Below are 12257 nucleotides of genomic sequence, written 5' to 3'. Positions count from 1 at the left end.
AAAGGGAAATCAAAAGCCCTACTATAGATCTCCTGTACCCCTCCTATAGGTCTAAAAATCTACATATAATATATACACAAACATTAAACAAACATACAAGTCTAAAGAAAAATATGAACATTTATTTGCATACCTAGTATAGTACAAGACAGGATGCTGGGTACAGCAGGAGACACAAGACCACCTCTATAGTGCAGGCCTATTTACAGCCAGTACTAACCAGAAGTTTCTTGGACCATTCAATAGGAAAATGTATTAACTACTTGCTTCATTCAGCAGGCAATTTTTTTTTTATTCTTATGTTAATCCCCATACATTACATCATTAGTTTTAGATGAAGTGTTCCATGATTCATTGTTTGTGCATAACACCCAGTGCTCCATGCAGAATGTGCCCTCCTCAATACCCATTACCAGGCTAACCCATCCTCCCACCCCCCTCCCCTCTAGAACCCTCAGTTTGTTTTTCAGAGTCCATCGTCTCTCATGGTTCGTCTACCCCTCCGATTTCTCCTGCTTCATTCTTCCCCTCCTGCTACCTTCTTCTTCTTCTTTTTTTTTCTTAACATATATTGCATTATTTGTTTCAGAGGCAGAGATCTGAGATTGAACAGTCTTGCACAATTCACAGCACTTACCAGAGCACATACCCTCCCCAGTGTCTATCACCCAGTCACCCCATCCCTCCCACCCCAGCCCCCACTCCAGCAACCCTCAGTTTGTTTCCCAGCAGGCAATTCTTAAGAGCTTTCCACATAGCAGGGACTGTGGTGGATACTAGAGATTTAAAAATGAATCAGGATCAGCCACTGACCTTGAGGTTAAGAATCTGATGGTCAACAAGACTGCCAACTATTACAGCAAATATGATAAAGGTTAACAGAATTATGCTCAAAAGGCCATAGCACTTGCCCATTTCTGCTAAAGGCCTCCAGAAAGTCCTTTTTAAAGAGATGTATACATCACTGTATACATGTGAAAAATAATTTGAAGACATTCATCCTTGCTTTAACCTATGGATTCTTCCAGTTGAACACCAAAATATATTTCAAAAATCTTTAATAAGAGGATATGTTCCTCTTCCTCTCATTTGTAAATAACTCATAACTGTTCCTGACAAATGAGAAATGATCAATTTTAAAATCTAATTTTAAGGTATATTTACTATTATTTATATTCACATACAGCTTATGCAAATTCCCAAACAAATGAGTATGAATTTGTATTATAAGATAAAGCAAAATCATAAGATCCACAGGTATTACTCAAATTTCATTCTATTCCATACTTTTACTCTTCTTTGTGAAGTTTTAGTTTTTAGAAGTTCTCCATTCCTATTTGAAGAGGGCTACAGTAGATCTATAGTAGGGCTTTTGATTTCCCTTTTCATATTAAAAAAAACCTTTTATCCTTTGCTTTAAACATCTACCATCAAAAATTGCTTTTGTATTGTCTGGGATGTCTGGGTGGCTCAGTCAGTTAAGCGGCTGCCTTTGGCTCAGGTCATGATCCCAGGGTCCTGAGAGCAAGTCGCACATTGGGCTCCTTGCTCAGCAGGGAGCCTGCTTCTCCCTCTGCCTATCACTCTCCCTATTTGTGCGTTCACACGCTCTGTCTCTCTCTGACAAATAAATAAAGTATTTTAAAAAGGTTCTGATAAAGTTAAACAAACCTTCATTTTACAATTGGCCTAGTCATTTCTTAGTGGAAATGGCAAACAGCAATAAAAGACCAATAAAAAGGCTGCAAAGGGTATTAATAATTCAAGACAAACAGTAAGTCTATAAAATAAGAGTTGGTGATTTATTTCTAACTCATCATGCAGATCTAAAAAGATCTCAAACACAGGCTAAAAAGTTACAGATTTCTTTTTTTTTAAAAGCTTTTATTTATTTATTTGAGAGAGAGAGAGAGAGAGCATGAGAAGGGGGGGAGAGTCAGAGGGAGAAGCAGGCTCCCTGATGAGCAGGAAGCCGGACATAGGACTAGATCCTGGGACTCCAGGATCATGACCTGAGCTGAAGGCAGTCGCTTAACCAACTGAGCCACCCAGGCGCTCAAAAGTTATGGATTTCTATTAGTACCAATATGAAATCTAAAAAAAAAAAAAAAAACCAAAACCCACAAAGTATCACCTCCTACAAATCACCAGCTTCTGTTCCATTAATTAAAATTATGAAAAATTAAATTATGACTTTATACCTCACAAATGAAATTTTAAAAGCAATTTAAAAAAATCATCAATTCTGTTTGAGATTATTTTTAGAATATATGTGTATCAGTTCCTTTTGAGCTATGTATTTCCTCTATTACAGGTATTATGGGGGTTCTGGCAGGTGAGACTTTGCATGTCAGATTTTAAAAATCAGATATAGGACAGATGGCAATGCTGCACCCTAACAAAATTTCCTCTGGCACAACACAAAAAGCTGTGATGGTACAGCTGAGAGAGAATTACCAGAGCACAATTTCCACCACAGCTATGTATCTTTTATTTCTAGATCCAGGCTTCAATCAGGTAATACCAAGAAAAAAGACTAAAAGGGTGCCTGAGTGGCTCAGTTAAGCGTCTGCCTTCAGCTCAGGTCGTGATCCCAGGGTCCTGGGATTGAGCCCCTTGTCAGGCTCCCTGGCTCAGCAAGGAGTCTGCTCCTCCCTCTGCCCCTCCCCCTGTTTGTGCACTCTAGCGCATGCTCTCTCTCACTCACTCGCTCTCACTCTTTCTCTCTCAAATAAATAAAATCTTAAAAAAAAAAGTAAGAAAGACTAAAACAAGTCAAACTTGCAATTATGCAATAAGCACTTAGTAATAAACATTACATTTAGTTCCTCCCTCCAACTAAAGAGATTTTTTTAATTGGTCTGTAGGGCACATTTCAATTGTACCTCATCTCTGAAAGAAGCACATGAGCTTTTTGCAGGAAACACATAAAACTATCTCAATAAGCTACATTTAGCCCTCAAAAGTTACAATTTTATTTGTTCTAATTTAAGTGAAAGCTTTTAAAATGACGGTGACGGGGCGCCTGGGTAGCTCAGTTGGTTGGGCAACTTCCTTCGGCTCAGGTCATGATCCCAGGGTCTTGGAATCAAGCCCCACATAGGCCTCCTGGCTCAGCGGGGAGCCTGCTTCACCCTCTCCGTTTCCCCCTGCTCATGCTCTCTGCGCTCTCTCTGTATCTCTGTGTCTCGAATAAAAAAAAAAAAAAATCTAAAAAAATAAAAATAAAATGACGGTGACCTATAGCTTGCTCCCTAGGGAACATGTTGCCTATATGAATATCTAAGAAATAATAGGGTCAATCCTAAGTTAAATATATATGGAGAGAGTGAGTAAGAAGGTGGGAAACATTATTGAACAAAATGATCATTTCTATTACCTAGAATAAAACTGCTTTAATTATGTTACTTTACCACAATTTTCCATTTTTTTTCTCTCCAATACTACACAGAGCTGGAAGATCATCTTTTGGTACAATAGCTTCACTACCAAAGAGGATTTAAAATTTACCCTTTGTCAACTTAAGGGTGTAAATATAATAGTAACTAACTACATGGTTTTAGTAGCCCGCCAAGCTCAATAAAGTAGGTTAGGCATGAAATGTTGCAAAATTTGAGAATTACAAGTAGGGATCTCTATGGGAGGTAGCTGGATGGTTAAAAGTTCTGGGTTAAATCCCCTGCATCAGGATTCTAACTCGGCCCTTACCAACACTACAACCTCAAGCATATTACTTAACTTCCCTTTCCCAAGTCCCCGTCTGTAAAATAGAGATAATTGTACCTATAACTAACAGGGACCCAATAAGATAATACATGGAAAGCATTTAGCAAAATAATACTAATAGCTGCCAAAACTATGAGAGCTGTGACATAAAACACACACAGAATTAAGACACATAAGACCTTATACTAAAAAAACCAAACAAACCCTATACTACAGACTCAATGAAATTCAAATATTGATTTCTCACATATCTTTGCACTATAAGCATTTTACTTACCATTTTCACTGTATCTCTAGAATGCTTTCTGGCCTTCTATAATATCCTCAACATTAATGATGAAAATAAGGAACCGGAAAATGTTTGGACTTAATATCTCAACCAATTTCATCCCAGCACACCACTAAGATAATATAAAGCAAAGGCTAAGAGGTCATTTAAGACTTGTTTCACAAATTTTTTAAGAGTCACATCAGTTGGTAAACACTTAGCATCTATGTGTTCAGCACTGTACCTAAGGGGAAAGACAGCTATGTGAGAGAGCCATAGGTTCTATGTAAATGAACATGAGAGTAACACAGGGGACACCAGGCTCAACTACATAGGGATGGCCAGAAAGCAGATATTAGGGGAAAAGACAATTTACTGAAAGCCAAAGAGACTTTAATATTTAAGAACTGTGACAATTAATCTCTCCCCTGGTCCATTCCGTTAGTTTTTTCCAACAAAGAATACATGGCAGAGTATTTTTTTTTAAGACAAAAGACAAAAAAAGAAAAAAAAAAAGGAGGGAAAGGCCTGGGTGAACTCTGACATGCTCAATGATTCAGAATTCATGCCTTCGATGCAGCATACCAGCTTTTGGTAACAAGTCAGATACACCTATACATTTTTTTAAACCTATTTATATGTTTAGCCCACACGACTTGAGTTGTTTTCCTTAACTAGTCCTTAAACATATCTGAAGCTTCAAGAGATCTATGTAGTTATTTTAGCGATCTGAAATTGAATCCTTGTAACACTGAGGTACAGGTAAAATCATATGCCCTTTACAAACCGACAAACCACAGGACCAGGAAGTGTAAGTGACAAGCTCAAGGTTGCACCAAATGGTTAAGTGCAGAGTTAGAAGACCAACGCCAGACCTCTTCATCCCTGTGCACTGCTGTCTTCCCTAGAGACTTCTACTTTTATCATATCACTCATGATTTTATAGACCTCAGTTATACTGCCTCTGAGTCCTCTTCTTTCCAGATCAAAGTGAAATAACTTTAGTCTCTCTTCATGCACCTGCTTCCTATGATTATTTTAATTGTTCTCTGGTTCCCCTGTATCCTTTTTTCAGGGAAGTGATCAGGTACAAATGCATCATAATTTTGATACAAGAAACGAAAGTATTTACTACTATGTTTCCAAAATCCAACCACATATTTTATGGCAGCAGCTTAACAGTTTACCATGACTCCCAGATCTTTAACCCTAATTATAACTAAAAGTCTAGAAACCAACAAGTTTAGACTTGATTAAAAAAAAAAAAAAAGAAAAAGGACAAGTTGGCTCCTATAGGGTCCTATGCAGGGAAAATAATATTTCAAAAATATCAGTCAGCAACTGCAGGGAACCAAAAACTAGAAATGACAGGAGTCAAGTAGACCAGTTAGAAAATTATTTTTCCCATAATGAGTTCATATGATGGCAACAAACTTTTCAGAAACTATTACCAATGGATCCAGCACTTTATCTAACCACATTTTTAAAAACACACTTTGTATGATAATATATGAACTGCCACAACACTATCAGTAATCCTGACAGAAAGCATAATTATATTGCTTAACTGGCAACTCGAGGCACGCCTTCCTATTAGAACTTGGCAGTCTCAGGAAACAGTCAAAACACCATTTTACCAAAATTTGAGGCTTTCCCGATGAGCTTAATTTCAGCCCAATTAATATGTGTAAGCCACGCCCTACGTTAACAGGCACAGATTTGTTTAAATTAATCTCCCCAGGGGCAGGCTAATTCAGGAGTTAGCATTATTAGAATCTGTGTGAACAAATGGGTGCAGGTGTTCACATTACCAATGGGAGAGTTAACTCTTAACCCGCCTATTAACAGAGATGGCCGGTGTTTGTGAGCTACTGGTTTTTTAACGGGTGAGGCATATATGGGGATGCTGACATGCAAAGCTGTGACAGTCTGGTTGAAAAAGAATGTGTTCACCTTCACTATGAGTAGGTGTCCTCTATCATTCGTAACTGCAAACGGAAGTCAAAGAACAACTGCTGTATTACGAATACGACAACATGCTACCCTGTGTCCTACAACCTCTGACTGTAACCTCTCAGAAGGCAATCAAGAGTGAATGTTACAATCCTGCAAACTAACATTTTGTAGGTAGTCAATAAACAATTAGACAACATCCCTTCCAACCCTGAACTAAACACATGTGGCACAAATCTGTTCCAAGTGTCTTCATTTTGTATAAACAAGTAAAAAGCAAATCATGCTGCACTAATAAAAAGACTATTTTTTTCAAGATTTTATTTATTTGACAGAGAGAGATACAGTGAGAGAGGAAACACAGCAGGGGGAGTGGGAGAGGGAGAAGAGGACTCCCGGCTGAGAAGGGAGCCTGATGCGGGGCTCAATCCCAGGACCCTGGGATCATGACCTGAGCCACCCAGGCGCCCCAAATAAAAAGACTTAAATTCTGGAAAGTATCACTATACTGGTTTCTCATTTATTGTAAGATGAATTTGTTTGGAAAGTTCTTTTTAAATTGATTATATCAGCTTTTCTACCATAAAATATTTATTGAGTTTGTATTAAAAAAGTTAACATTGAGGGCGCCTGGGTGGCTCAGTTGGTTAAGCGACTGCCTCCGGCTCAGGTCATGATCCTGGAGTCCCGGGATCCCCTGCTCGGCAGGGAGTCTGCTTCGTCCTCTGACCCTATCCCCTCTCATGTGTTCTCTCTCCTTCTCTCTCTCAAATAAATAAATAAAATCTTTAAAAAAAAAAGTTAACATTGAAAAATTTACAACACATTTAAAAAAATACTAAGTGACCACAAATCAAAATGAGCACTACAGCAAGATGCCTTTTTGAAATAACTTTTCCAGCTACTGCAAGGAAAACAAAAAACACTTTGCAATAACCCAAAGTTAGTCTGAACAAATATGTCATCCTAAAACCAAACAAACTATATCCCAGGAGAAATGCCACAGAGAGTGAAATTCAAAGTCTAAGATGCTCTACTGAGAATAGATTAGTCACCTATTCCTCAAGGAGTTCAATCCCAGACACAGAATATTCCGGTAAAATATAATTGGCTACAAGACAATACACAGTTCACAGAAAGAAGGTAGCATACTACCTGCTTAGAAAGAAAACATAAATTGTTAATGAAAGAATGTGCAAGGGGTGCCTGGGTGGCTCAGTCGTTAAGCGTCTGCCTTCGGATCAGGTCATCATCCCAGGGTCCTGGGATTGAGCCCCGCATCGGGCTCCTTGCTCAGCAGGAAGCCTGCTTCTCCCTCTCCCGCTCCCCCTGCCTGTGTTCCCTCTCTCGCTGTGTCTCTCTCTGTCAAATAAATAAATAAAATCTTAAAAAAAAAAAGAATGTGCAAAAGTGAACAATTGTGAATAGCACTAAATGACAACAAGTGAACTTGAGAGGAGTAACAATTTGTTCCACAATAACCTTTTTGGTATTACTGAAGTAAATTTAATATTTAATAATGGGGAAATATTAGATTATCACCTTTGTTTAAAACAAGATTGCCATTTTATCAAGATTTCAAAACAAGTGGTCTCAGATCAAGTGACACCACTTTCATTTTTTTTCTTGAAGAGGTGAAATAAATTTACAGAAACTATTTTTCCATATATTTGAGCAACCATCAGGAATATGTTCACATTTACATATTTTCCAGTGGTGATCACATTCTTGTGTGTATAAACACATACACACAAATGTTTGTGTATTTTTTTTAACCTTTCAAGTCTATTTAAAAGTACTCTCAATTCATAAACATTGTAGAGTGTATGTGTATGTATTCCCCTTTCCGCCCTCAGGGGCAATGTATTAACCTACTTGATGAAGAAAGTAAATCCTTCAGAACATTATTCCAATGGCTAAATGGCTGGCAATAACTGGCTCCAACACCCAAACGTATTCCCTGAAAAATGACTCAAACAGCCCACAAAAATGGCCCTCCACACCACTGAATATAACATATTTATATTCTCTTCTATAAATAGGACGGTTTATTTTGAAAAATTAGTAAATTTGTTGATAAGAAAATTCCACTGATATCAATAGCCACAGGCACTTTCCCGAGCTTACTGGATCATCCAATGACATGGACAGCATGACCACAGGATTGCAAGATCACATCAGGGTGAAAACCTGAATCATTTAGACCAAGATTTCTCAAACTGGTGACATTTGGGCCAGATAATTCTTTGCTGTGGGGACCATCCTGTGTATCACAGAATATGTGACAGCATCCCGGCCTCTACCCACTAGATGCCAGGAGCACACGCTCCCAAGGTATGAGAACCAGAAATGTCCTCAGACATTGCCAAACATCCCCTGGGGAACAAATTTTGGTCTAGGAGTCTAACAACATATTACAGTGTTTCAGTTTTCAGAAATAAGTAAGTTCTGCAACACCAAGAGAGTTCCAAGAAACTTCAGGCATTCCAAGTGGCTACTTTATACCAAACTTTCCTGGATCTCACAAAGTAACCCAAACCTTATTACTGCAGATAGTGAATTCTTCCACATGTGCATGATTAAACACTCCTGTGATGATGAATCTGGGAAAGACTGGGACAGGAGCCAACAGTGACTGGGTTTTACAGTTTCGATGAATTACACCTTCTTTTAACCCTTTTATGGACTAACCATCCTTGCCAGAGTACCCCTTTTTCCACAAACCATTTTCCCCAGCACCGTCAACATTAAGACGCCCTCCTCCGGGTTCTCACCATTCAGACACTGTGCCTGTCCTGTCACTGTTCTGGGGTCAACTCTCACCCAAGGGCTCAGGGACCTTCCACTACGAGGCCAGCCTGTCTTTGCCGTTTCCCTCGGGTCCCGCTCCCATCCTGACATCCCCTGCCCAGGTCAGCTGCTGACCCTTGACCCCGACCTGACCCCGCTGACCCCACCCCGCCCCCAGGGCGGTACCTGAAGTAGTAGACATCGCTCTTGCCGGCACTGAGCCCAGATTTTCGGATCACTTCCTCCTTCTTCCATCCGGGGGGGAGGGCCGGGCAGTCCATCCTCTTCCCGCTCTCCGTGGCCCGGGGTCCCCTGGGCCCCGGCCCCGCGCTCCCCGACGGGAAAGGGACCGGCTCCCGCCGGGGGGCGCCGCCGCCACCGCTGCTGCCGCCGCAGCCGCCGCCGTCGCCGCCAAGGCCGCCGCCGCCACTCGGGGGACGGCCGCGGCCCCGGCCCCGGCCCCGGCCCCGTCCCCGGCCACGGCCCCGGCCCCGGCCACGGCCACAGACGCCGCCGCCCCGGCCCGCCTGCTTCCACCGCCCCCGGCCACGGCCGCCGCCCCGAGCGCCTTCCCTGCGCACGCCGCTCACCGGGGACGGGGCGAGCGCGCTGCCCTGGCCCCCCTGCTCTATGGCGGAGTCGCCGCCAGCGCCGCTGCCGCCCGCCGCGCTCTCCCCCTCCTCCTGCTCCGGGCAGCAGCGGCCTCCCCCCGGGTGCGCGCGCATCCAGCCCCCTCCCCAGCCGGCGCTGCGCTTCTTCCGTAACCGAGCCCTTGGAATCCCGGAGACCCGCCCCGCCCGCAGCGCGGCGCGCGGGGGACGCGCGCAAGCATCATAGAGCGGACGCGCACAGAGCGGCCCTCCCGCTCGGGGCGTGGCCCCGGCCACCGCCTCTTAGGTCCTCCAAGCGCTCTGGGCGGCCATATTGTCTCCACCTCCTCGAGGACACGCCCCCGACCCCACCCGCTCCGCCCCCGGCCGCGCCCTTCCGGCCCCCACCCCCGCGGTTTGCGCAGAGTCCGGAAGGCGGGTCGGGTACGGAGTCTCTTGTGGAGGAATGTCAGAGGGACTGCGGTTAGTTTATTTCCTGTAGGGTTAACTTCCCTCTCTATATGATTTTATCCACGTTTGCTTCCCAATTAATGAACAACAAAATATCTCATTTTATATTCACTAACTCAACAATTCATTTAAGGAGGTAATAGCTATCCAATACCCCCTTTCCCGCCTCTCTCTACCAAAACTTGCCAGGGAGCTCAGATTGAAGAAGTGGGGCAAAGTGTCCCATTAGATGAATAGAATATCACTGTGCTCGGAAGTCTGGCTTCTGGGTTTAGGTCCCTGGATTGATCATCCTCCAGAAACTTTGTAAAGCTGTAAGAAGAAAAATGGCAACCTGGAACATTCCCTCCACTTCTACGGGGTTTACCCCTACATTCTTAAAATGACCAGAACCCCTGAATCCACCTAGAATTTACCATATTTCTGAAGACTTTTTCTTAATTTAGACTTCCTTGTGTAATGGCCTTTGACAATTATCAGTGGCCTTTGGCTTGGTAAATACTCCCTTGAAAGACTAACCTAACCCACTGTGACAACCTTTTCGGAATCTGTGTGGAATTCATTTGGATCTGCCAACTCATTCAGGATTGAGTTTAAAGAATAGTGCCAAGCTGATTAAGAAAACTGATTTAAATTCCGGAGAAGCACATTTTCTATGTGATGCTTAATACTTCCAGAAATGTACTATCGAAATTCAAGATGATAGGTGAAGAACTGTTTGGAAGACTGAAAAATGTAATGCACATTTTATCAGAATGACGATAAATTTCAGTCTTTGTACACATAGGACTTAAAAGTTGAGGACCGAGTTCAATGTATAGAAAAAAATGACTAATGGAAAATCAAAATTTATTTTGATAAAATAATTCATACACACAAATTTGACTCTGAGCTTAACCTTAGATCTCTTTTTGATGTCTTTGATTTGAGATACATTAAGTTATAGGTTCCTTCCAAGAAAACGATGTAGAAATGTGTCCAGCAGAAGAGTTGGAAATTCAAGTCAAATTCCCAGGAGAGTGGTCAGTTCTGGAGTTGTGTTTTTAGAAGTCATCTTGGGAAAGTGATAATTGAAGGAAACTCTGCAAGCAAATAAGATCTCCAAGGAAGAACATATATGGCTAATAATAATAATAGTAATTTATTTATTTATTTTTAAAGATTTTATTTATTTGACAGAGAGAGACACAGTGAGAGCAGGAACACAAGCAGGGGGAGTGGGAGAGGGAGAAGCAGGCTTTCCGCTGAGCAGGGAGCCTGATGCGGGGCTCGATCCCAGGACCCTGAGAGCATGACATGAGCCGAAGGCAGACGCTTAACGACTGAGCCACCCAGGTGCCCCAATAATAACAGTAATTTAAAAATAATAAAAATAAAAAGTGGACCAAGAATTAAATCTTAAGGAACACCTACAGTTTGGCTTAGGTGAAGGAGTTAAAGTCAGAGAAAAATGAGATCAAAGTTTGGATGACAAACACTCTGTAAGAGAAAGGGTTTTGATTTTCACACCTAATTAAACCTAAAGGATAAACAAAGCAAAAATCTCAGTAAAAATGATTGTTGAGAAAATACATGGGAAAAGATATACTTTTGGAAGTTTCTATTTTTCCATGCTTTGTCATGGAAAGGCTATATAGATCAAGTGGTATAATGGATATAAAAAGCATGTTTAAAGGAATAAATTACTACAAATTCAAGGTAATTACTTTGACTTCTACTACCAGATTCCATTTACTAAATCATAGTTTAATGTTCCCTCCATTAAGAAAAAATCCCACTTAGGTATTTCAAAAGCTTTTCTGGGTCACAGTTGAATTTTTCTGCTGTGATACCATGAAGCAAAGTATAATTTTTATTTTTTTTATTTTTTTATTTTTTTATTCTCCCACTAAAGGAAGAAAGGAATCTAATTAAACATTAAATTCTTACAGGGTCTGGATTGAGACCCTAAAGGTATTGAGAAAAGGTGCTAAATACTTAAAAGATCACTTTGTTTCCCTTAAAATATTGGACAAATAATACACCACTTATGGGAAAATGCATTTTATATCACTCCTTGATGAATGGCAATGTTGTTTTTCTCAAGCAGTAGAATTGTGACCAAATTTTTCAGTTTTATCTCTCTTACAGTGGAAAAGGTCTTGCTAGCCTTACTTTATGGCAAAAGTAAAAAACAATGAGGGAGAATTAAGTATGAGATCTGGTCCATTAAACAAACAATAGAGATTTAACCACCTCTGATCTCTGCTTCCCAGGTGTAAAAGCAGGTGCTGAAACACCAACTGTCACCCCTGGAAAACTATCCATTCTTTAAAGTGTTTTCTCCTTTATTGTTTACCTGGTAAAACTGAGGTTAAGCCCTTAAAGAAAAGGCAGTTCCCAAGAAAAACACTGTACCTGTTAGTTTATGTTTTTATTAAGAAAAATAGAACAAATTCAGTGAATAAACTAAAATGACC

The 12257-nt window shown here is 41.1% G+C and overlaps 1 protein-coding gene across 1 annotated transcript in view; it reads right to left on the bottom strand.

Moving 5' to 3' along the window:
- MBD2 (methyl-CpG binding domain protein 2) overlaps positions 1 to 9559 on the bottom strand; it is a 67140-nt gene extending 57581 nt beyond the window's left edge. The window contains exon 1 of the mRNA XM_034996194.1: positions 8924 to 9559. Coding sequence (XP_034852085.1) covers positions 8924 to 9462 — 539 coding nt within the window. The 5' untranslated portion in view covers positions 9463 to 9559. The remainder of the gene's footprint in view (positions 1 to 8923) is intronic.
- Between the last annotated feature and the right edge of the window lie 2698 nt (positions 9560 to 12257).

The sequence above is a fragment of the Mirounga leonina genome, unplaced genomic scaffold (genome assembly GCF_011800145.1).
Source record: "Mirounga leonina isolate KUSES-001 unplaced genomic scaffold, KU_Mleo_1.0 Mir_93, whole genome shotgun sequence".
Lineage (NCBI taxonomy): Eukaryota > Metazoa > Chordata > Mammalia > Carnivora > Phocidae > Mirounga > Mirounga leonina.
The sequence above is the reverse complement of the archived record's forward strand: the minus strand, read 5'-3'. Positions and strand labels throughout refer to the sequence as shown.